This window comes from Staurois parvus, unplaced genomic scaffold, assembly GCF_062004578.1.
Source record: "Staurois parvus isolate SC_StPar_1 unplaced genomic scaffold, SC_StPar_1.0 ptg000548l, whole genome shotgun sequence".
Lineage (NCBI taxonomy): Eukaryota > Metazoa > Chordata > Amphibia > Anura > Ranidae > Staurois > Staurois parvus.
In genome coordinates this window covers 9097803-9124795 of record NW_028318344.1, presented here as the reverse complement: position 1 = coordinate 9124795, position 26993 = coordinate 9097803, and the positions used below count along the sequence as shown (strand labels likewise).

The following is a 26993-nucleotide window of genomic DNA, read 5'->3' as shown; positions in this document are numbered from 1 at the left end:
CCACCTAAGTATGATTTAAAAAAAACATACTTCTCTTTTAAAATCCCAAAACATGATTTATTTTTTTGAAAGCAGAGACACTTTAGAATGAAGTGGTGGCAGTTGCAATTTTTATGTCACATATTTGTGCTACTGTTTATCAAATCTATATTTTCAACAAAAATGCACTCAAAATTCATTTCAGGGCACACAAAATATAATACCTAACTTTATGGTAAAATATAAAAGATGAGGCTGTATCAGGAGTTAAAAGATAACAGGTATGTCAAGACTCAAAATTCCACCTACCTGAGGACGGTAAAACTATGGTATCCCATATCATGCATAGGTAATTTGTTAAAAGCTTTTACAGCTCATCATTTTAAATACACTGTGAATGATGGCCCTAGAATTACTGCTCTCACTACAGAGTGTACAGCCATGCCTAAAGTGTGTGTGGTGTAATTGTATGCCTGAGCACCCAACATGCAAGGTTGCGCCATTTTTTTTCTGTTGCATGGATGGGGGAGTCTTTGGAATTTTTTTTTATTTGAGGGGGGGGGGATTATTTTATTAAACTTCACATTTTATTATTTTTTTTAAACTTTGTTATTATGGGGCTGACAAGGTGCTAGGTCCTCTTTAAGGAGACACCAGTGTGGCTGAGGTTTCATAGCCTTGAACTTGAAAGTGCTCAGGGCCAAGCACTTGTGGGTTAGCAACAACATATGGCTTCTGACTGCCCGCCTGACACCCGTCATGGAGGTCTTGGGTATGAATAGACTAGCCTGGTACACATGGCAAGCACCTTCCTAACAGTATAGAAGTGTTCAGGCCATCTTTTGGGTAGCTGTCAATACTATAGACCGTCACTTCGTCCATGCACGATCCACCTAAACATTTAGAAGCTCCTGGCAGTGGTAACTGGAAATAATGTTTGAGGATAGGCAAATTTCAAGTGCTCAGGAGATCTGTACATTTATGGCAGGCCTAGATTGAATTTTTGATGGCACAACTGATTTTCTAGTGACAGCTTCAATTTAAACACTGGTCAACGAAATTGAAACATTAAGGAAGGGTTGACAAATAATAATTTGCCATATATATTCAGTCTTGTCAGTGTATGAGCAGAGAGCATGCTTGACACTACCATGACCACTAATCTTTTCAAGGTTGGGTGTGTCTTCTGTAACTATGAGATGTTTCCCTGTATGGCCTAAAGAAAGCACCTCTCCTTAAAAATGAGAAGTTTTTTTTTTTTTTGAGTAATCGCCCACACAAACCACAGTAGTCCAGTAACATTCCACAGAAAAACAGTGAGCTGAGCCCATTTTCTGGTTGAAATGGTGGGCGAAAGGCCATGGCATAGTATGTCCTTACATCTAGAATGAGTAATGTCCTCACACACTGATAGTGCGAAATACATTGAAACCAGACAGCGCTGTGCTGATGACTATGCCTGGGCACTGTGGATGCCAGTGTAACTCTTTAATGTCTTTTTCTCCCTGGTGAACAAACAACAGTTGTGGTGGAATTGAGGCCAAAGCAGGATCTTCAGTTTCTCCTTCCTGATCCTGATCTCGTTCCACAGCAAGATCCCACTGAGTGATCTGGTCATCAGCGCCAGCTGCAGCAAATACACCACTGTCAGTAGGGTGCCACTCGACTGATGTGATAGGCGCAGTGTGTTGTTTGAACTTTGCCACACTGACTCCTTTCTGTAAATAAACAGCAAAAATGAAAGTTCACATTGTGACATCAAAAATCCTAATGAGAAAGCTTTCATACATACATAATATTTATATATAAAAAAGTGAGCTCAAACCAAGTATGGCAAGCTTTGATACTAATTTCAGTAGACTTCCGTCAAAGGTAGTAATTTAGTCAACAGTAAGTAGACTCACACGTCTTAGACAAAAACGCATGAGCTATATATTTATTTATCGAAACACCTGCCTTTACACATGAACTTTAATGGCATCCCAGTCTTAGCCCGTAAGGTTCAATATTGAGTTGGCCCACCCTTTGCAGCTATAACAGCTTCAACTCTTCTTGGAAGGCTGTCCACAAGGTTTAGGAGTGTCTTCCAGAAGCGCATTTGTGAGGTCAAGCACTGACGTTGGACGAGAAGGCCTGGCTCACAATCTCCGCTCTAATTCATCCCAAAGGTGTTCTATCGGGTTGAAGTCAGGATTCTGTGCAGGCCAGTCAAGTTCCTCCACCCCAAACTCACTCATCCATGTCTTTATGGACCTTGCTTTGTGCACTGGTGTGCAGTCATGTTAGAACAGGAAGCGGCCATCCTCAAATTGTTCCCAAAAAGTTTGGAGCATGAAATTGTCCAAAATGTCTTGGTTGACACCCCAAGAGCTTCCTTCACTGTAACTAAGGGGCCAAGCCCAACCACTGAAAAACAAACCCACACCATAATCCCACCTTCAAACTTTACACTTGGCACAATGCAGTCAGGCAAATACCGTTCTCCTGGCAAGCACCAAACCCAGACATGTCCATCAGTTTACCAGACAGAGAAGCGTGATTCGTCACTCCAGAGAACACATCTCACTGCTCTAGAGTCCAGTGGCATCATGCTTTACACCACTGCATCCGACACTTTGCATTGCACTTGGTGATGTAAATGCAGCTGCTTGGCCATGGAAACCCATTCTATGATGCTCTCTATGCAAAGTTTGGAGGTCTTTAGCTATTGACTCTGCAGACAGTTGGCGACTGCTGCGTACACTGATCCCGCTCTGTCACTTTATGTGGTCTATCACTTCTTCATGGCTGACTTGCTGTTTCCACTTTGTTGACCGTGGAATATTTAGGAGCAAGGAAATTTCATGGATGGACTTATTGCACAGGTGACAACCTATCACGGTACCATGCTTAAATTCACTGAGCTCCTGAGAGCGACCCATTCTTTCACAAATGTTTGTAGTAGAAGCAGTCTGCATGCCTAGGTGCTTGATTTTATACACGTGGCCATGGAGGTGATTGGAACACCCAAATCCAATGCTTTGGAGGGGTGTCCCATTACTTTTGGCAATATAGTGCATGTATATTTATATTAAAAAAAAAAAAGGGGGGGTGAGGGGAAGAGTTGATCTTTTTCTGTTGTCATTCTTTTATGTTTCTATGATACCCTGAGAAGCTAAAGGTTTTAAAGAAATGAGTAAAGGCTGCAGCTGCACAATGGGATTGCTTGGCTCTAAAGAAGAGAACCCCCCTGCAGAAAAGTAATAAAAATATATTGCTGCTACTACCCTTAATGGGGGCGACTACAACCTGTCCTCATCTTCCTGCATGCTCTTACATTGTCAGCATGTCATCCAGGCTTCAGATGGAGACTATAGGTAGCTGTATTAACACAAATTACCCAAGGAGTTACTTTAAAACCAAACTCCAGACAGACCTGGTCATTGCGACAGAAGGCACAGACAGGGGAAAAAAATGATGGTAGTTCCAATCCTTCCTCATTTTACTGACAAAATAAAAAGGGGTTTTTGTTGCAGTCTGACATAAAATGCAGATGAAACTGAAAGGGGTTCTAACTGTTTACACCTGTATTCAAAAATTAAAAGTGGTTAGAGCTGGGCTTTAACAATATCTCTGGCATCCCCTCCCAGGGCTCAAGTCCTTGTAAATGCTATACTGGTGACAGAGGGAAGATTTCCTCATCTGTACTTCTGAGAACTGTAATAACTTAGCCCACAAAGTTTGAAGAAGTTATTTCTAAAAATCGAACTGCAAATGCAGAGCCCTAGTTTATTAATGAATGGAGAAATTATACAAAACAGCAATAATACCCACTTGAAACTGCCGCAAGTCCCAGATTTTTAGGACACCGTCATCTCCTCCACTGACAATAAAAGGCTCATTTTGGTTCCAGCTGATGACATTCACATCACTATCGTGAGCCTGGGTAGCTGTCAGCATACATGCCTTGTTGGGAGCTGCTCGAATATCCCAAACACGAACTGATGCATCAGCTGAGCAGGAAGCAAAAACCTGGAAAAAAAAAATTGCAACCTGAATGCAAGAGAATGTCTATATGGCATGCTTTTACACACAAACTTTAAAAATATACTATTGTTTTTCCTGCTGAAGTCAAACTTGGTCCTGGCCTTCTCATCTACCAACTCTTGCTATTGTTCAGTGACATTAATACCCTTAATATCAACAAAAGCTTTCCCATATGTGCATTTAAAAAGGTATTTAGGCATGTTATATACCTGCAAAAGCCTCCCTTGTGTGGGCATTCAAATACCTTGAGATTTCTACTGGGTGCCACAATCTTGGATGTGATATTAGCAGCCCCAGCGGACTCAGAGCCGTCATTCAATTGACACTATAGTATTCCCTGTGCTCCTCCCTCAACTGCAATTTTTTTATATAGGCAGGTGAAGAGTAGGGCAGAGGAGCTGAGCCAAAGCAGAGAGCAATTATACCCTCCAAGAAGAGGATGGAGCTATGATATGCAAGAAGTTAAAGAGTTGTGCTAGAGAGCCAACTCTTTCAGGAAGTCAGATTTATTAGCATGTTCAAAAGGCACATTACAACTAAATTAGTAATCATTTATAGAAAGAAACAGCAAGTAAGCATATAAAACGCTTGATTTTTCTGTGCTTTTACTTATATCTTTTTAAACTGGTGACTGGCTCTCTTTAAAAATCAAAAAAGGAGGCTTGGGAAAAGGGACTCGGCTAAGCTCAACATTCACAGGATCAGTGAAAAACATCAAATCCTAACACTAAAGCAATCCTTAATACCTAATCCTCCTAATTCTGAACCCTTAACCTTACCTGTAAAAATTAAATTATTAACTCTTAACCACCCCCCCAACAATTAATCCTCACCATGCCACTTAACCTAGTCCCTTTAATATGCCTTAATGTAGCTGTAAAGGCAAAAGGTTAGTTTTACCATAATGTATAGTCTGCACGATGGTAAAAAAAAAAAAACCTTTTAAGTGCAGCTTCCTCCACAGCCCCCCTAAATACTCACCCGAGTCCCATCTCGATCCAGCATTGCGTATGTGTGCAGCAGCTCTTCTCCCGGTCATTGGCTCCTGCTGCTGTTAGTCAAAACCAGTCAGCTAGAGCGTGGCCGGGGCTGGGCTGTGTGTCTGAACAGGCACAAACAGCCCGGCTCGGGAGCAAGCCTGCATAAGTGGCTTCCTAAGACAGGCACTCAGCGAAGAGGAGGAGCTACCAGCACTGGCAGGGGACCCCAGAATAGGAGAATTGAGGCTATGCAAAAACATTGCACAGAGCAGATAAGTATAACATGTTTGTAAAGCTTTCCTCTTTATTTTTTGCATTAAAATAATTAACTCAAAATGAGACCCCCTAAACTAACTATTAACCACTTGAGCCCCAGAGGATTTACCCCCCTTAATGACCAGGCCTTTTTTTGCTGTTTGGTGCTGCACTAATTCAAATGATAATTGCGCGGTCATGCAATGCTATACCCAAACAAAATTTACGTCCTTTTTTTCGCACAAATAGAGCTTTCTTTTGGTGGTATTTGATCACCTGTGCGCTTTTTATTTTTTGCGCTATAAACAAAAAAAACCACGAAAATTTTGAAAAAAAACAATATTTTCTACTTTCAGCTATAAAAAATATATCGTAAACTCAAAGTTAGTCATAAATTTAAGCCAAAATGTATTCTGCTACATGTTTTTGGTAAAAAAAAAATCCCAATAAGTGTATATTGATTGCTTTGTGTGAAAGTTATAGCGTCTACAAACTATCGTATAGATGCTGTAATTTATGCCTTTTTTTGCTATACAGCGCTGCACTAATTCAAATGATAATTGCACGGTCATGCAATGCTGCACCCAAACGAAATTTACGTCCTTTTTTTCACACAAATAGAGCTTTCTTTTGGTGGTATTTGTTCACCTGTGCGCTTTTTATTTTTTGCGCTATAAACAAAAAAACCACAAAAATTTTGAAAAAAAACAATATTTTCTACTTTCAGCTATAAAAAATATATTGTAAACTCAAAGTTAGTCATAAATTTAAGCCAAAATGTATTCTGCTACATGTTTTTGGTAAAAAAAATCCCGTGCATTAGCGGGCAAACTGGCGCTATCTAGGAGGGGCGCTAACACTATCGGAAGTCACCAGTGACACTAATACAGTGATCAGTAAAAATCTGTTCACTGTAATCAATGACACTGGTGACAGGGCAGTGAAGGGGTTAACTGGGGGGGGGGGGCGATCAAGGGGTTAAATGGGATTTCTGGTGCACTAGCGGGCAAACTGGCGCTATCTGGGAGGGGCGCTAACACTATCGGAAGTCGCCAGCGACACTGATACAGTGATCAGTAAAAATTGGTTCACTGATCAGTGACACTGGTGACAGGGCAGTGAAGGGGTTAACTGGAGGGGGGGGGGGTGATCAAGGGGTTAAACGGGATTACTGGTGTACTGGCGGGCAATCTGGCGCTATCTTGGAGGGGCGCTAACTCTATCGGAAGTCGCCAGCGACACTGATACAGTGATCAGTAAAAATCGGTTCACTGATCAGTGACACTGGTGACAGGGCAGTGAATGGGTTAACTGGGGGGGGGGGGGGGGAGATTAAGGGGTTAAATGGGATTACTGGTGTACTAGCGGGCAATCTGGCGCTATCTGGGAGGGGCGCTAACACTATCGGAAGTCGCCAGCGACACTGATACAGTGATCAGTAAAAATTGGTTCACTGATCAGTGACACTGGTGACAGGGCAGTGAAGGGGTTAACTGGGGGGGGGGGGGTGATCAAGGGGTTAAACGGGATTACTGGTGTACTGGCGGGCAAACTGGCCCTATCTGGGAGGGGCGCTAACACTATCGGAAGTCGCCAGCGACACTGATACAGTGATCAGTAAAAATTGGTTCACTGATCAGTGACACTGGTGACAGGGCAGTGCAGGGGTTAACTGGAGGGGGGGGGGGCGATCAAGGGGTTAAACGGGATTACTGGTGTACTGGCGGGCAAACTGGCGCTATCTAGGAGGGGCGCTAACTCTATCGGAAGTCGCCAGCGACACTGATACAGTGATCAGTAAAAATTGGTTCACTGATCAGTGACACTGGGTGACAGGGCAGTGAAGGGGTTAACGGGGGGGGGGGGGGGCGGGCGGGCGATCAAGGGGTTAAACGGGATTACTGGTGTACTGGCGGGCAATCTGGCGCTATCTGGGAGGGGCACTAACTATCGGAAGTCGCCAGCGACACTGATCAGTAAAAATCGCTTCACTGATCAGTAACACTGGTGACAGGGCAGTGAAGGGTTAACTGGAGGGGGGGGGGGGGCGATCAGGGGGTTAAATGTGTCCTAGAGTGTTCTAACTGTAGTGTAGTGCTTGTGTACTCACTTTTTGGATGTCTTCTTCTCTGTCTGGAACGGAATGTGTCCAGGCAGAGAAGAATGACATCATATCCTGCCCTGTGTATGTCAACACAGGACAGGATAGGACAGGGACCGATCATGTGATTTCAGCCAAAAATCACTGGCTGAAATCTAATGATTGATCCCTCCTGGATCAAATAGTGTCACCCGCGGGTCGCCCCCTGCCGGCGAAAGTGTCGGGAGCGCGGAACCCGTTTTTAAACGTGGTTTTGCGCTCCACTGCCGCCCTGCACACGTATATACACAGTGGCAGGGCGGCAAGCGGTTAAACAAAGCACCCATAACATTCGATTGTAACACCTAGCTATTCAAACAGTAAACCATGGTAGGCCATACAATGACTATTTTTCTTTCTTTCAACCATGGGTTGAAAGAAAGAAAATAGCTTGATTCCCCCATCAACACATTCAGTATTTTTGGAGAAATCCCCCCCCGTGGGGCTATTGTAGTCTGACAAAATAGAATGATCACTGCTTGTGGCTATAGACAGTAGTGACTGAATAAATAACAAGAACCCCCCCCCCCCCAAAAAACAGACAAGTTGGTTGTACTGAAGTCAATCGATAGATCATCTTCAGTAAAACCTGCCCATACATGGATAGTCATGTGCCAAGAGCAGTTACACCCAAGGCTTATAGTTCTGCAGTAAAAAGGTAACAGGGCAAGGAGGCTGCTGTGAATTTTATTATTTCAAGTCTGATCTTTGCTGGGTCTTAGTGGGAAAATGGTGTATTTGCCATTGCTTTTGGTTCTGAAGGAACAAGTTCCAATGCTTTAGTACTCATCTTTCTTCCAGTACTTGGTAAACTACTGACCAGAAAGAAATATTAACGTTTCAAAGTTTCCTATACTTGGTTGACTATTTATCTATCCTAGATCAGTGACTCTAGTGGAAAAACATAGAGGCTACCAGCCTTGGAACCTGCACCCTCAAAAAACAAGTTGGTAATAGCAACACTCTTACTTCCTACCAGGTTCCCTGACTGAGCTGTTGGTGTCACCAGATGAAGTGTTTTCGTATATTGCTATGGATAACCAAGCAAAGAAAAATTAAACCACTGGACATTTCCCAGTACTTTTGCTGCCAACATCAGATTCCTGAACTGGTACTTCACAAGGCTCCCAGAACTAAGCAATTTAAAAATCTGCACTTACATTTAAATACAATATGCCCTGCATGAAAGTGCTTTTCTAAACACACAACTTTCTATTACTGTAATATTCCCTAAAACGAACCCTTAGCACCTGGAGTATAACTAAAGGCAAAACGATTTCTTTTGTTTTGGATAGAGGGATTAGAACACCCGTCAGGTTTTTATTGCTATCTGTGTCCCAGTTAAGGAGATTTACGCTATTTGCAATTTTCACCATTATCATTGAAAGTACAAGAAAATCCCAGATTTTAGTTAGTATACAGAACAGTATTAGAGGGGAAATCTTCCTATGGGGTCACTAGTTCCTGTTTTGGCTGCAGGATAAGAAGCGAAGGGAAATCTCCCCAATGGGACACAAACAGAACACTTGACAGGGATTATAACCCTCCCTTGCTCCAAACAAAGTGAATAAAAAAATCCCACCCTAACCACTAAAGTGAGCACTGAACATTCTCCCTAACCATTTAACCATAAGCCTAACACCAACCTAAACTTACTAATAACACTAAAACTCTGTTCTGTGGTGTATTCCTTGCCCAAGGCACACAACAGTTTGAACCTTCAGAAAAGACTGCTCTAAACATTTCTATGTCCTTCACTCATTAGTATATTCAGCACAGGACTACAATGAAATCTCACCTGACACACGGGGGAGATTTACTAAGCTGGAGAGTGCAAAATCTGGTGCAACTCCGCATAGAAACCAATCAGCTTCCAGGTTTTAAGCTTAATTGAACAATCTGAAGTTAGAAGCTAATTGACTACCGTGTATAGCTGCACCAGTATTAGTAAATCTCCCCCACGATGACAAGACTTTAAAAGTAAAGCTTACATTGCCACAGTTGTGTTTAGGATTAGGTTAGATTTCCCCACCATGGTCCTGAGAGTGATAATGACCTAAGCAAGGGGATCAAACTTTTTTGGGTGCAGTTCTGCTAAAAGGCCACATTCACATCTGCATTTTGGCTTGACAGCATAAACCTGTGATAAACCCAGCTGGGGTCTTGGCGATTGCATACAAGAGGCAGCCCCACTGAAAGCAACGGGAGTTTCCCGGCTCCCGCAGCTGATTGCAGCCAATCACATGTAAACGCTATATGGAAAGTTGTGTAAAACACCTGAACTACAGAGTATTTCATTTACCGTGGCTTCATTAGGAGACCACTGAATATCTTCCACCGATTTCGTATGGCCAGTGAATGGTCTCTGGTCAACATGCCAAGTTCCTCCTTCTTTAGGGTTCCATAAATGGATGTTTTTGTTGCAATCACCAGTAAGCAACCTCCCTGAAGAAAGAAAAGTACATTTACCAAAAGGGAAAGTAGATGGTAACCATACTGAGATTGGCTGAGCTCTTGGGAAGGGGAGGAAGACAAATTGTACAGTTGATGCTATATAGTCTCCTAAAAGCATACAGAAAGAAATTAATGAGCGTAGCTAACGTATACATGTAAAGCTCTAACTGTAAACAGACTCTGATTTCAAAAAGCAGGACACTTCCAGGTGCCAGGTCAGCTGTCATGGTGGGCTCTGGAGACCACTGAGACAAAGCTGACCCTTCTTGCTACCCGGAGGTACATACTACTGAAAGACTTTGGTTGTTTAATGTGGTGGTTTGAGCGGCGTTCATGCTCATCTATACTGTTAAGTTTCTGGAGTAACTTGGGACACTGCCCCCATCTTCCTTTCTCTGCCAGCGGGGTGATTTTTGTCTGCTGTCGGCCTTGAGTGGCGCCAGAAGCATACCCTCTGGTTGTATACCAGATATGAAACCTTTCACTTACACACAATCTGCACTGCAACATTCCACCCTAATAGTAACAGCCAACAGGTGCCTCTATATGCATTTTGTCCCTCGGAGAACAGCACCCACATAAAAACAGGATGTATCCTGTACGGTCCAATAACAAAATGGCCCTCTCTATTTCCCGACAAGCAATGGAGAGGTTTTTCACCTGCTCAGCTTTACATCCTCCCACTCTGTCTACTGTCCTCCTCAGTGTTCTCTCCATCCCAGCTCTCCTTCACAGAAGAACAACCTTTATTTCCTGTCTGCAGTACTGGAGGGTACCTGCGCACAATCAGTTTTACATTCTCACTAGCAACGGTGTGCCTGTTCCCTGAACATGAAGAAATTCCACATTCCCCTGAAAATGTGTAGTGATATGAATGAACAACAAGTACAGAGCTCAGTGTTTTGATTTACTGTACCATTTAGCAGTATTGTATGTTTTAGATATGTGGTTAACAGAATGCAGATCACAGTAGTCCAGAGTATGTGAATTATACAGCACACAAAAATGTGAGTCAGGACTGTGACTTGAAGCAAAAATGAAGACATCGCAGTAATCTGCTATATGTAATATATAAAATACTGTACACTATAAAAAGTATAGCAGTCTAAATTATGCAGCATAGAGCATACAGATTGCAATAGGAAGGAATATGTTCCTTACAGCTTGGTGTACAAACTGCATTGGCCTCAAGTGTCCCAAACTTTCCTTTCACTGCAGAATGCCAGGTGTAACTGTAAATACAATGTGAATGTGATATCAGATCAATAACCCCTTAAACCTACACTAATTCCAAATTGGAAAAAAACTTTCAACCCCTGAAAGCTTAAAATCAAATAAATTAGTCCAAAAGAGAATCTTCCCTCTTTTATCAAATAATCTACCTATATGTACAACAACAAGTTTCCCCATATAGTTCTATATGTGAACTAACAAAAAATCATAAAGTCCAGTGTCCCAATGATCAAAACTAAATCATAAAAGTCCAGTGTCTCGATAATCAAAATAGTAGAACCGAAAAAAAGGATGTGTATCTTGCGGCAAAGCTTAGACTCTTGTAGGTAATGTTGAAGGTTGCAGCCAAGCCCGATGATGGGCAACCTTACCAATTGACTGAAATGCACAGGAGGAAGAAAGAGTTTAGAAAGGATCGGAACTATAAGCATTGGATTAAGATTTTGACATGGCAAGGTTTGGGAGGCTGTTACTGGTACCTCTAAATGCCTGCACTTCATACTAGCAGCAATATGCATGGCGACTTGGTCTTTACATTATTATTTGTGCATGAGCAAGCATGTTCAAATGTGAACACACTTTTCTAGTTCTGGTGTAATAATATGCTGCATTTAAAAAGTAACCAGCAATGTGATATTAGATTTTTTTTTGCTTGCTGATAATTCATTTCAAGGTCTTCTTATACACTGCTCTAAGATGTATGCAGTTTTGACTAATAACAATAGGCACTATGCAAGAGGCTTAATGCTGACAAATTCATTTTCAAAACCGTAAACTGCCTGATGGTAGGAATTGTCTGTAAAGCACTTTAGTGAAGTCGCTCTTCCTTTTGTCCCTACCTGCTGTCTTTGGAGACCAATCCATGGCAAAGCCTTCAGTCATGTGACCAGAGAATGAGTAGACTGGTTTGATCTTGGCTTGTTCTTCCTTCAGAAATGTAGCCAAGGCCTGGGAGTCTGAAACAGCTGCCAACTGCTTCTGCAGATCATAGATTTCCACCATACCCTTCTCTGACCAAACTGCAGCTACAGGGGTATCCAGCAGTGTAGAGACCTGTGAAAGGAGCAACTATGGAATCAAGTGTGCCCAAAATCATTATGTGAAAGAATGTTTATTTTCATATCCTTTATTTAATCACATTCACTGAATACATGTGAGACCATATTTGTTGAGGTGTCTGTGACCTGGACAGAAAGTAGAGGGTCAAAGGTATCAATAAAAAAAAAAAACTGACAGAGGTTCTATCCCTTACCCATTATACCCAAAAATGTTTTGCCGTGTGCTGAAGTCCCAATGAAAGTAAACGAGAGCAGCCCCAATTTACAAGCACATTGTAACTGTGTAAAACCAAACTGAATTTGGTTGAATGATACATTGATGACTAAGGCAGGCTATGGGTGGAAGGAAAGTAAAAATTGCAGGATTCCCCCATCAAGACAGTCAGTGGGGGAATTCTTCCTGCAGTGCTATTGTGTTCTGTCAGTAGGGAGCCTTCCCTGCTGGCACAACACAATAATTATTGTTGAGGGCTACAGCACTAACTTTTTAGGAAAAACCCGACAGGCTGATTGTGCACAATTTGATTGATAGATCGATTTAGGAGTCAAAAAAAAAACAACTGCATAGATGCAACTTTCACATCACTGAAATGCAGACCTTGTATATAAAGTGGAAGAGAGGATAAGAGTATGTGCTGCCCAAAGCAATTGATTTTTTTCCATCATTTTCAAAGACAACTTGAAGATGAAAATAAAAATCTAATTACTTAGGGCAAATCATTTGGGATGACACAATTCTTCTTTTCTATAGTTTTTTTTAAAACCAAGACTATTTTGGTCAACAAACCACCTTCTAAAAAATGAGGATGCACCAATATATAGGCCGAAAAGAGCGTTATCGGCATTTTGCCGATAAAAAACTATGCCGCTACATGCAAAGTCGCGTCTCATAAACATTCATCCAAAAACACCCTCTAGTGAATTCAATACAAAATCGCGTCTCATAGACTTTCATGCAAAGTCACGTCTCATGGACAGTAAGATTGTAAAATACTTGTGAGCCACAAAATAAATACTAGTTGTACAGTGGGGCAAAAAAGTATTTAGTCAGCCACCAATTGTGCAAATTCTCCCGCCTAAAAAGATGAGCGAGGCCTGTAATTGGCATCATAGGTAGACCTCAACTATGAGAGACAAAATGAGAAAACAAATCCAGACAATAACATTGGCTGATTTGGAAATAATTTATTTGCAAATTATGGTGGAAAATAAGTATTTGGTCACCTACAAACAAGCAAGATTTCTGGCTCTCACAGACTTGTACCTTCTTCTTTAAGAGGCTCCTCTGTCCTGAACTCATTACCTGTATCAATGGCACCTGTTTGAACTTGTTATCAGTATAAAAGACACCTATCCACAACCTCAAACAGTCACACTCCAAACTCCACTTTGGTGAAGACCAAAGAGCTGTCGAAGGACACCAGAAACAAAATTGTAGACCTGCACCAGGCTGGGAAGACTGAATCTGCAATAGGCAAGCAGCTTGGTGTGAACAAATCAACTGTGGGAGCAATAATTAGAAAATGGAAGACATACAAGACCACTGATAATCTCCCTCGATCTGGGGCTCCACGCAAGATCTCACCCCGTGGGGTCAAAATGATCACAAGAACAGTGAGCAAAAATCCCAGGACCACACGAGGGGACCTAGTGAATGACCGGCAGAGAGCTGGGACCAACGTAACAAAGGCTACCATCAGTAACACACTACGCCGCCAAGGACTCAGATTCTGCAGTGCCAGACGTGTCCCCCTGCTTAAGCCAGTACATGTCCGGGCCTGTCTGAAGTTTGCTAGAGAGCATTTGGATGATCCAGAAGAGGATTGGGAGAATGTCATATGGTCAGATGAAACCAAAATAGAACTGTTTGGTAGAAACACAACTCGTCGTGTTTGGAGGAGAGAGAATGCTGAGTTGCATCCAAAGAACACCATACCTACTGTGAAGCATGGGGGTGACAACATCATGCTTTGGGGCTGTTTCTCCGCAAAGGGACCAGGACAACTGATCCATGTACAGGACAGAATGATTGGGGCCATGTATCGTGAGATTTTGAGTGCAAACCTCCTTCCATCAGCAAGGGCATTGAAGATGAAACGTGGCTGGGTCTTCCAACATGACAATGATCCCAAACATACCGCCCGGGCAACGAAGGAGTAACTTCGTAAGAAGCATTTCAAGGTCCTGGAGTGGCCTAGCCAGTCTCCAGATCTCAACCCCATAGAAAACCTTTGGAGGGAGTTGAAAGTCCGTGTTGCCCAGCGACAGCCCCAAAACATCACTGCTCTAGAGGAGATCTGCATGGAGGAACGGGCCAACATACCAGCAACAGTGTGTGCCAACCTTGTGAAGACTTACAGGAAACGTTTGACCTCTGTCATTGCCAACAAAGGATATATAACAAAGTATTGAGATGAACTTTTGATATTGACCAAATACTAATTTTCCACCATAATTTGTAAATAAATTCTTTCCAAATCAGCCAATGTGATTCTCTGGATTTTTTTTTCTCATTTTGTCTCTCATAGTTGAGGTCTACCTATGATGCCAATTGCAGGCCTCTCTCATCTTTTTAAGTGGGAGAACTTGCACAATTGGTGGCTGACTAAATACTTTTTTGCCCCACTGTATATGATGTAGTTCGCTGGCACTTGATCACATCCTCATATTTGTGTGCAATGTAGTAACCAAGATAAGAATTTTTAGAATTGTCTCATGGACGTTCATGCAAAAACGCCCCCTAGTGACTTCAACGCAAAATCTCATCCCATTGATTTTTATGCAATGTCGAGTCCACATTGACTTCAATGCAAAAACATCCCCTAGTGAATTCAATGCAAAATTGCCAGCCACATTAATTAAATAAAAAAAAATAATTAAAAACTGTTTCGGTTTTTGGCTAAGTGCAGCCTGAATTTTTGGTTTCGCCACCAGAATTTTCATTTTGGTGCATCACTACTAAAAACAGAATATAAGAGATTTTCTATATTTACCCGAACACGGTTAATGCCTCCGTAATGTGGAACCATAGCAAGCTCCAGCTGTGGCTTTTTCTCCTCTTCATCTTCATCTTCACTATCACTGCTCTCAGAATCTGAGCCGTCTTTCTTCTCTTTGCTGGTCCGATGCAGGTTGTGCATCTTCATTACCAACAACCTGAAATTAATACATAATATTGTAAACTCCAGGTATAAAAACAGGTTTTTTGTTGCAGTAACATTTTGTTTTTCCCATCACATTCTATCCTGGTGACATTGCTCACGGAGACAAATACAGAGCAAATCTACCTAGTGACACAGACAGGTATAAAAATTTGACATGGGTTCTATCCAAAACAAAAAAGGTTTTGGTTAAATATGCACATGAAAGCCAACCTCATCCACAACAGATCTGTCAAGGTTGAGCTAGGAGCACTGTGTTGAACAACCTGTCAGTTTCATATATTGGTCAGAGATTTATTGGCAAGATTATCCAATAGCATATGTGTCTGCCCTCATGCCAGCACTGTAACTATGGTGTCACTCTTGCAGCTAGATTCCCTAATCTGCTTGTTCTATTTAATGAAGAATTCAATAGGGCAGCTTGACACTATTTTCACAACTTTTGCTTTGTAGTAGGTAACACTGAAACTGTAATTCTGTTACATTCTAACCCCTTGAAACTCCCCAAGAGATAATAGAAATCAGAGAACAATTTTACTGCAACCGCACAGTAAGACAGAAGCCATTTAACATGCTATAATATGTCAAAACCTCCAAAAAATAAAAAAGGGTATGCACTGTTTTAGTTTAGTGGATGATTCCGTTATGTTCCAGTGTACATCCAGGCCCTTAGGTTTATAGCATAGATGCTGGTGGAGATACTGGTACTTCCCCTGGCACCGAACGCTTGTTTATTGCTGGAGTGCACAGCTCAATCTGTGAGCTGCCCTCAAAACATGTAATCGCTATGATCAATCACAGCGTTTAGAGTTAGTGATCACTGTTTACTATGGATGTCTTGTTTACTACTGTGTGATATCCGTGAGTGACCACAGTAATCACATGGCACCAGAGTCGATCACAGCAGCCCTGTACCATGTAATAATTGTGACCAAAACACAGCATCACAGTCATTTTGTGGATGTTTCCACTGTCCTGGTGCTGCAGGAATTCAAAAAATGTGATAGGTGGTCAGGAAACTAGATGTGTAATTTATGCCCCTAGAACATCTGAAGGTGCTCCTTAGATTTTGGGCCCCTCTATGCATCTAGACTGAGTCTCACACACGAGACATGTGTTTCTTAATTTTCAAAAAAAAAATTGTGACAAAAAATTAAAACATCAAAATACTCATCATGCCTCCTAATAAAAACTTTGGACTGTCTAGTTTCCAAAAAGGGGTCATTTGGGGGGTATTTATATTGTCCTGGCATTTTAGGGCCTCAAGAAATGAAATACGCCATTAACACATCAAGACTGATCGATTTTCAAATATAAACACCATAGTTTGTAGACTTACTTTCACACAGACAAAATAATATACATAAAATTAACAATAAATATATTTATGAAAAAAGAATAATAATTTGCAAAATGTTACAACAGAAACTAAGAATATGGTTTTTATTTTTTTCAGTATTTTTTCATTGATATAGCAAAAAAAAAAAACCCAATGGTTATTAAATATCACCGAAAAAAAGTTTTTTTGTTTTTTTTTTGAGATAGAGCTTTTTTTCAGTGACATTTAATAACCACTGGGTTTGTTTTTGAGATAGAGAAGGTAAAAACTGTGACAACAATGAAAGTTGAAAACGGAGAAGGGGGTGAAAGTGGCTGGACTTGAAGTGGTCATAAATCATTTTTTTTTATTCATGTTTATGCTTATGGAAGGGTTTACATGCTCTTGCTATACTTTTTTTTTTCTTTCTCGCCCCTGCTGACCCATCTGTGTCTAGGTCACACTGGATGGCTTCACTTCATGTGCGCACCTGTTTAGAACTACAATCTTATGTGCAGCACATACCAAGCGCAAGAAACACAGAACCAAAGCCACACCTCTCCTCCTCCTAAGTGGTAACTGACAGCAGCTCCTGACCTTTGGTTCTGTGTCTCTCATGCTGCCTGTGTTTTCAGTGCTGGCTGTGGTTGCATGTTAGGCTGTATTTCAAAACGGGAGCACGCATGAAGTGGAAACTCCTGTGAGATTCCATTGGGCATGGCAGGCACCCACATACCAGTAGGCAGCCAGTGTGTCTGGAGCACAGTCAGAGGAGCAATCATGAAAAAGAAAAATGGAAAAAGAATAACAAAAGCATTTAAATCCTGTGATAAGCACCTAATTAAAAAAATGGGCTTTTTTAAAAATCTCTTTAAAACAGCTGCATGCAAGTTCAAATAGATGGCTCTAAATTTCAAACAAGGATAAGAAAGCAATAAATTATTGCAATACCTGTTGCTTTGGGAGGTGTCAGCCTGAGTTCCAGCACAAAGGAAAAGAGTCAGAGGGTAGTCTGAACGATTGTCTCCTAAATTATCCAGAATTACATCAAAACTTAAACATGGCGCACCTAAAAACAGGAATATTATGTTAGAATAGAAACATGGGGAGAACCATTTAACTGGGCAAAAAGTCTAAATAATATACAAAGAAATACTCCAGCCCTGGATGTTTACATAGTAGTACAGAGATAAGCAATGATGCCTTCAAAATTGGAACTCAAATAACTATCCAATCTTCCCCAGACAACCCTGTCCTCACACGTGAAGATGGAGGCTTCCATCTTCACCCAGTCTTCCTTCTGAGTTTGCGAGCTGCGGCCATCCGATTGGCCGAGCTATGATGCCATCACACCCACGCATGCACGTGGGAGTTTCAGCTGCGGCTGGGCTCTCTCATTGGACAGCACACTGTCCATTGCGAGTGCAGTGCGCATGTGCCGGTGGCATCACCAGTACTTCCACAGTATACATCTCCTAAATGGTGCACATTTAGGAGATATTTACAGTACCTACAGGTACGCCTTATTAAATGTTTACCTATAGGTATAAGATACCAAATTGGGTTTACTTCGACAATAAACTACAAATGAAAGGCAAAACATTTACATATACAAATAAATACCTTTTTCTCTCCTTTTTTTAAATTTTTTTTTTTATAACTGATCATATTCGCTCTGTTCTCAAATGCATAGAGAAGGGAGTGTGGAGAAACAGCAGTACATTGATCTTTCCAGTGAATAGCTGTGCAGAGGGGGATCATCAGCAGAAGTTTGATCATTGGAGGAGAGCAAGCTGAGCTCCCAGCACAGCTAGAGAACTGACCACGTTGGGCTCTCTTGCCTAATGCGTTCAGTTTTTAATAGGAAAGCAGAGGAAAGGACAGGAACACCAGCGATTTCATACACAGTAAGCAATACAAAAGAGAACAGGATACTTTTTAATACAAGTACATGGTACAGCAGGCACATATCAGGAATAGGAAGTGTTGGGTTTACATATTCATTAACCACTTGCCGACCGCAGATAGCCGAATGATGGCTTCACTGTGGCCGGCCAGTTCTGGGAGGGCGTCATATGACTTCCTCCTTCACGTCCCCTGGGGGCACGCACCTGGTGATCTCCATGATTGCTGTGTGCTACGGACATAACTGATCATGTGATGTGGTGAAAGGCCAATCACAGCTGCCTTTTACCGCATGATCAGCCGTGTCCAATGACAAAACAGATCACCAGTAAATGCAGTTGCTGGATATCGGCTGCACTTTCCTCACACTGTCACAGGGGAGAGATCAGCACTGATCATCAGTGCCGCCTATCAGTGCCCATAATTGTTGCATATCAGTGCCCATCAATGCTGCCTATCAGTGCAGCATCAACGCACATCACTGAAGGAGAAAAAACTTACCTGTTTACAAAATTGTATAATAGAAACAAAGAAAAGGTTTTTGGGTTTTCTTTTAATTTTTCCTCTTTTCTGTTTATAGCGCAAAAAATAAAACACCCAGTGGTGAGTACATACCACCAAAAGAAAGCTCTATTTGTGTGAACAAAATGATACAAATGTCATATGGGTACAGTGTTGCACGACCGTGCAATTATCACTCAAATTACGACAGCCCTGAAAGCTGAAAATTGGCCTGACACAAAGGGGGTATAAGTGCCCGGTAGGCAAGTGGTTAAGCAGTACTGCACAGTTCTAGAAATTCAGACAACCCATTATAACCCATGGAGTGATGTGGGCATGCTCAGTACTGCTCAACCCAGCAGCTAAAGCTAGCCATTCATGACTCCTGCTGAATCCGCCAAAATTCGATCCGTTTGTGGCCCTGCTTAACAAACCTCAACTGAAATATTGAAGGAGCTGGGTGGAAAGTTGCAGTTACTGTTCAGGTATTCAGCAGCTGCTTGTGCAGGCTACAAGAATTTGACCCGATAGCAACCCCTTTTGGGCTACTTTCACACTGATCCATAGCAAAAACACAACATTTTTACATTTGCAATGCGTCTTTTACATGACATGCAACTGAAAAACTGCACCAAAAATGCAAGGTTGGTGCGGTTTTAATGCATTTTTGCCACACTTTCCACTGATTTCAATGGGAAGGTACCTTTATTTTTTTTACTGCACCAAACCTGCAGCAAAAACACAGCAAGCAGGATTTTAAGGAGAAGTACAGACGAAGCTCTCTTGGTTGTACTTCTGTGGATCACTTGAGTGCAGTTTGTTCTGCACTCCTGTGACCCATTTTCAGCAGATTGAAGTTCGCTGTCATCACTCAGCTGGTACAGGCAGGGTAAGATCCCGACTTCAAAGTCGGGATTCACCCCGAGTCTAGAGCGGCACCTGGCTCAGCCTCTCCGTGAAGCCTGGAACACAGCGGTGAGCACTGTAATAATGGCGACTACCACAGTGATTATAGTGGAGGGATCAGCTAGATATGACACCAATGTAACTAGACTACACAAACCACAGCTGGAGCTCAGCTGCCAAAACCGATGAACGGTGTGCTGCCCCCTGACCTGTCTGTGCCTGGTGATAGAGAGTGTAGGCATCCTGGTCCATCACCAGCTCCTCTCCCTCCTTCAGGGGCTCCACCCCGGGTAGGTACACTCTCTCGAGTCCTCCGTCCTTCTCTTCTTCCTCCTCCTCGTTCTCTTCCATAATCTCATCCTCCTCTTCCTCGCTCTCTGTCCCCTCCATGTCTTCATCTTCCTCCCGTCCAGAATCTCTCCATGTGGGTTCCCCTGTGTCCGCCATGATGGGAAAGGTAGGACGTCACTTCCTTTGGCTTCAACTAAGGGTAGTGTCCGCCGGAAGTTTTTTTTTTTGTCAATAAACTTTATCAACACGCACTCAGTTCAATGCGGTCTGCGCTAAAACTCAGCATTACCTGAGTAAAATGATTCTGAGATTGTAGTTTTCGGCTTTCTATGGGTTGTTCTTTGATTTGGGGGAGAGCTGTCAGGTCAGAATCTGCAGAGAGAAGCAGGTACAATATGAAGAACTATAACGAAGTACAAGAAGTATTGGCCAGGGCTGAGTGTTGAGAGGAATTTGAACACAGTACTTAGGCTGGCCATACACTATGCAATTTTATTACAATTTTCTGCCCAATTTCCTTCAACTATGTAGTGCAAGGTCCTGCCTAATTGAATACAAATGAAAGTGTTGTTCAGGTTTGACCTCATATGGTTTTTGGTAAATCTAAAGCAAAATGCTCAAGAAAATGGTATAATGTATGGCCAGCCTTATCAGGAATTAGGTATAGGATACTTAAAGCTGAGGTCCACCCAAAATGGGAAGTTCCGCTTTAAGGACTGGTCCCCCGCTCCCCATTAAGGATTGGCACCTTTGGGGAGCGAGTACCCGAAATTGACAGGTACCCACTCTTACTTCGTGGAAGTGGAAGGTGTCCTCCCTCCCCGTAGTCTTCTGGGACACGTGACAGGTCCCAAAACACTACGGGGCCATTCAGAAAGCCCAGCGCTACTCGCACATGTGCAGTGGAGACCCCGATGTGAAGCAGCAAGCTGTCACAGACAGGTTTTTTTTTTTTTTTTAAGTCCGCAAACGTGCAACTATAACGAAAAAACCCGTAAGTGTTCACAAAAAAGTGCAAGTGCAAAACACCACACAAAAAGTGTACTTAAGGGTGTGCTTTTGTCCTACCCCCGAAGGGGTTGGACCACTACCCTGATCCCCCGGGGCACGAAGCTCTTGACAGGGACAAGGTTCCCATTTGGTCCTCCTGGCCAGAAGGCCTGGTGGACCACCGTTCCTTATGCCCAGCCGAAGCCGGACATCCAGTACTAGGCCAGGGGGTTCTCCCGAAGAGAAAACCCCCTAGGGACAGGGGAGGAAGGAACCGTAGGGCCACACATCCTCCCCCTAGACTTCAGGGCAGGCTCGAGGACCCACACCCTCCATCCTGTGAGAAAAAAAACACACACAAAAGTAAAAAGTGACAAACGGGTGAGGAAAATAAATAATTAAATAAATCTATAAAAATAATAAAAAGTGTCGTGCCCAAATTGTGCACTGACCAGACCCTGAGGCCTGTAGCAAAGAAATTGCCCAGAACTTGACCAAAAGGCCCGGTCCTAGAGGCGCAGTGCAAAAAGTGTTTAAACTCGGTGACCATGTGCTCATTCGCAACGTGGGGTCCCACACCCAAGTGCTACTCAGAGCACCCCTGAGGCGACTACTCAGGGGGCACCGTGTATGCGGACTCTCTGCCTTCCCAGCCCCTGGCCAGACCAAGGTAGATCCGTCCAAATCAGGAGGTACTGGGTCTTTCCAGCTTTCCCAGAGGAATTACTCCCAAGGCCCCAGAACGAATCATGGCGCTCCCTGGTTTAGGTGCCCACATTGAAGATGCCGGCGCCGGAAAAACAGGATGGCCAGTGAAACTGTAGTAACAATTTTTATTGATTTTCACATATATAAAGAACACGTTAAAAGAGACCAAAGGAGAAAGAAGGAGCACATGGATGGTGAAATCTGCATGGTTACAAACATAATAATGTCACATAGCTACAGTGGGGAGGCCATCAGAACAGTACAGTTGGAAAAAGGTGGGAGGAGGAGAAATTATCCCATGGGTGCTACACTGCCTCGAACACAGCAGTCGAGCAGGAATGTATAGCAGTCAGGTACGCCATCCGTCGTACATCAGCAATAATTGTAAACAGAGTTGACATCAAAGGAGGTATAGCGGATAGCCAACACATAGGAATGCTTCTTCTGGCCGCAGTCAAAATATGTGTGGTGAGTTTCCTGGCCATTTTGGGAAGACCTGGGAATGGCAGGCTCAATAAAAAGTATAGAGGCTCAAGTGTCTGTTTTTTAAAAGCCAGCAGCTACACTTTTTGTAGCTGCTGACTTTTATTTCTGTACATTTTCACTGGAACTCCACTTTAAAGAACCAAAATGAGAAAAAAACAAAAAAAAATTCTAACGGGCATCCCGAAGAAGAGGTTTTGTGTTTCAGTAATAAGGAAGATGATCTAATTGTACGAGAGTAGACATGCACACTGAAATTTTTTTTTTCATTTAATTTGTAATGCATTCATTCATTGAAGAATTTCATGTTGTCATATTGATTATGTTGAACTGATTTGTTTTCAGAATTTGTATCATCGGCATTCGTTGGTCCATGTGGATTCGAAAAATGTTGCAGTTTTTTCATAAGATTCCTACATATTCGCTTTATCCTCTCTGATGCCCGCCTCACCACCTGCCCCCTCGACCCTATCCCCTCACAACTCCTACGACCTCCCTCCCCCTCCATCCTGCGCTCCCTCACCCACATCTTCAATCTCTCCCTCTCCTCCGGCACTTTCCCCTCCCCTCTGAAACATGCACACATCACCCCCATACTTAAAAAGCCCTCCCTGGACCCCAATGACCCGAACAACCTCAGACCCATCTCCCTGCTCCCATTTACATCTAAACTCCTCGAGCGCCTCGTCTACACCCGCCTATGCTCTCACCTCAACGACAACAACCTCCTCGATCCCCTACAGTCTGGCTTCCGTCCCCTACACTCCACTGAAACTGCCTTACTCAAACTCTCCAACGACCTGCTAACCGCCAAAGCTAATGGCCACTATTCAGTGCTCCTACTCCTTGACCTCTCTGCGGCCTTCGACACAGTCGACCACCCCCTCCTCCTCAAAAAACTACACTCCCTCGGCCTCAGAGATTCTGCTCTCTCCTGGCTCTCATCCTACCTGTCACAACGCTCTTTCAGCGTTACCTATAATGCTACCACCTCCCTCTCACTCCCCCTCTCTGTTGGGGTCCCTCAAGGCTCTGTCCTTGGGCCCCTTCTCTTCTCCATCTACACCTTCTCCCTTGGCCAACTCATACACTCTCACGGCTTCAACTACCACCTCTATGCCAAAGACACACAGATCTATCTCTCAAGCCCCCACCTCACCCCCTCGGTCTCCGCCCGAATCACACACCTGCTGAGCGACATATCAGACTGGATGTCGCTCCACTTCCTTAAACTGAACCTCTCCAAAACCGAGTTTCTTGTCTTCCCTCCAGCCCGGACACCACCCCCCATTGACTTCTCTATCACATCCAATAACGCTACCATCAAACCCGCCCCGCAGGCCAGAGTACTTGGTGTCATTCTGGACTCCAACCTATCCTTCCAACCCCAAGTCCAATCTTTAACAAACTCGTGCAGACTCCACCTCCGCAACATCGCCAAAATCCGCACGTTCCTAACTCCAGAAACCACTAAACAGCTCATCCACTCCCTCATCATATCACGACTTGACTACTGCAACTCCCTCCTCACTGGCCTGCCTCGCCGCTGGCTATCCCCGCTTCAGTCGATCCTGAATACGGCTGCCAGACTCATTCACCTTTCCAACCGCTCTGTCTCCGCCACCCCCCTCTGCCAATCCCTCCACTGGCTTCCGATTGCGCAACGGATCAAATTCAAAATCCTAACGCTGACGTACAAAGCTGTCCACCATACTGCCCCGAACTACATCACTGACCTAATATCCAAGTACCACCCAGCACGCACACTCCGCTCCTCACAAGACCTCCTTCTCTCTAGTTCCCTGGTCTCCTCCTCCCATGCCCGCCTCCAGGACTTCTCCAGGGTGTCACCCATCCTCTGGAACTCCCTGCCCCAACCCATCAGATTATCACCTACTCTCCTCTCCTTTAGGCGCACCCTGAAAACCCATCTCTTCAGGGAAGCCTACCCCACCCCCTGCTAACTTGCCGACCTCCTCCACTTTTCCTACCACTCCATCCCCCACAGCTATCTCCTCCTGTGCCACCATCCCTTCCCTCCTAGATTGTAAGCTCCAAAGAGCAGGGCCCTCGATCCCCTCATGTTTTGCATTGTATTGTTATTGTTCTGTCACATGTTCTGTCCCCCTCTGTAATGTACAGCGCTCAGCGAACTATTGGCGCTTTATAAATACTGTATAATAATAATAATATTATCTAATCTGAGAGATTCAAATTGGATGGATTCAATATTTTCAGGCGCTAGTCCAATCCACCATGAGATATGTCACAAGCTGATTGGACAATACCAACTGGCTTAATGTGCATCCGAATTACCGGATGGAACAAACTACGGATCCATTTGTTATCCAAATTATCGAACAAATTTGAAAATTGAATTAATTTCCCCATGGGCCTGAAATACTATGTGATGTCATCCAAATGAAACAAATGCATTTGTTAATTTCCTTACAACTTTGTTTCAGATTCGTTGACATTCATTGCTAAGTCCATTTGGAGATTTGTACACATCTGAATCTCCGAACGTGAAATTTTCCTCCGAAAAAATGAAATGAGATTAATGTTTTCCTGGCCAAGAGTTTTTCAGAGAAGCTCTGCTTATTCCAGTACCTGGTTCGACCTGTGTCCATGACCTATGACGACGTGTCCAGGGGTGTATTTACCACAAGGCAAACAAGGGATTTGCCTAGGGTGGCATTTTTAAGGGGGTCAGCGCTGTCCCCCCGAAAGAAGGAAAGGAAGAAGGGAAACACGCAGCACGGGGACCAGGTGGGATCTGAGAGAGGCTGTGGGCTGCTTGATGGTGTATGCAGAGCCTGACTCTAGTTCCCAGGGATGTCTGGAGCTGTGAAGGTGAGTGTCTTATCTGTTGTTGGGGTGGGGTTGCCAGTGTACGGGGGCGGTGGTAATGGAAGGCTCTCTTGGATGGGGATGGGGTGAGACTGGGGTGTTGTTGGTCAATGGGGAGAGCCAATTGTTTTGTTGCCTAGGGCAGCACGAAATCTAAATACACCACTGGATGTGCCACAACTAGCCACTAGGATAAAGCCAAAGCAACAAGAGGTGGAGAGTGACATGGCCATTACCACCATAAGTCCTAATAATTTCTGCAGTAGAGGAGAACAAATTGCCTTTAACATTGATGGCACTAGACACAAAGAGACCAGTACCTATTCCTCGAAACTTATGGCCAAGCAGCAGACAACCTCATCTATACAACTGCAAGGAATACAGATCACTAAGTAGCTGCATTCTATAGAAAAAGAGAAGTTCACTTAACTCCTTTGAATGGGGTTCTTCAATTACCTCTCAATTTTACATATCTGGACAAAGCAGACTTGAAATTCAGAAAGGGAGAATCTGCAAATGATGTGGAGGCGTGGATGGCACAAAGCAAGTTACTGTGCAGTGTTCACATCCAGAGACTACGCAGGAAAAACAGGAGGGTACAATCCTACGAGTTCTTATAGAAAAAAACTGGCTGAATAATCCTGTGTGCGTCTACATTACTGTGGAGTTAAGGACAGTTGTTTGGCAGTATTTGGTTTGTCAGAATCCAGTCATGACAAAAACCACTGAGCTGATAATATCCCTTGGTGAATACCTTCAAATGCTAATGCCTCCCAGTGTCAAGAAAGAAACAGAGAAGACCCTTGCACCTAACAATGTGATATCTATGACTCAGCTGAGGACTCCGCCACTGGATGATCAGATCAAGATTCTGATGAAAAATGTTAAGGTGATGCCTTTTTGCTAATCTCATGGGCGTAAAGTGTTACTAAACCCATTACCCTGCATTCACTATATCCCGTCTCCCACAGTACACAGAATATGGAAGTGCAATTATTTTAGTAAATATAACCTGCTAAATACCCTTTCTCATCAGCAGTTAAAGCAGTCTTGTGACTTCTATCAGTGTCCAGCAGAGCACATGTTAAAGCTTGTAGGAGGAGTTTTCTTTCTACTCTAGGAGGATGAAAAACTCCTGACCCTCTGGAGAGTGCTGATTGGCCCTGTGCTGATCACATGCACTCTTCCAAGAAAAAAAAAAAAACCTCTCTAGCAATACACACTAAACTGAGCATGTGCATATGGCTACAAGTTCAGTCTATCTTATCAGGCAGACATTTGAACAAGAGGAGGGGCAGAGAAAGCAGGATCAAATGGCCTTTTTACACAATGCAGAGGATTAACCCCTTAGGTTCCACAATGAGTATAACAAGCATGCTTTACTGCATATACAGACTGTTTTACTGTTGTGGGTTTAGTAACACTTTAATGGCAGCAGGGATAGAATCCATTAGAGTTCTTCAATGCATAAAGCAGGTGGCATTGTTGGTCCAAGGGAATTGGGTTTTTAAAAGTGATGGTATGTATCTAAAGGAATCATCAAACCTGCGCAGTGGGGTTCCAGTAGAGGTTCTATGTCAGGGAAGAGATTATGTGATGTGAAAGTTCACTAAGGTGGTAAGGAAAGGGGTGGCTGCTGTGACAAAGCTTTGCCAAGAAGATGTGAAAGAATTCCTGGATTACATGGCCGTCCCAAGAATCAACAAGATCTGGGCGTTCATGTTGCCTTACGATGAGGATTTAATGAAGAAATAA

At 43.2% G+C, this 26993-nt stretch overlaps 1 protein-coding gene and 1 pseudogene across 1 annotated transcript; one reads left to right on the top strand and one right to left on the bottom strand.

Moving 5' to 3' along the window:
* Positions 1–30: 30 nt before the first annotated feature.
* On the bottom strand, positions 31–20389 carry GRWD1 (glutamate rich WD repeat containing 1). The gene is made up of 7 exons (XM_089690987.1): positions 20126–20389; positions 17556–17673; positions 15119–15281; positions 11907–12120; positions 9683–9825; positions 3793–3990; positions 31–1697 (listed from the first exon to the last, which is right to left on the bottom strand). Exons 1-7 carry the CDS (start codon positions 20361–20363, stop codon positions 1380–1382), a joined length of 1392 nt encoding a protein of 463 aa, XP_089547113.1. The 5' UTR covers positions 20364–20389; the 3' UTR covers positions 31–1379.
* Positions 20365–26993, top strand: LOC149451154 (DNA-directed RNA polymerase III subunit RPC5-like; annotated as a pseudogene).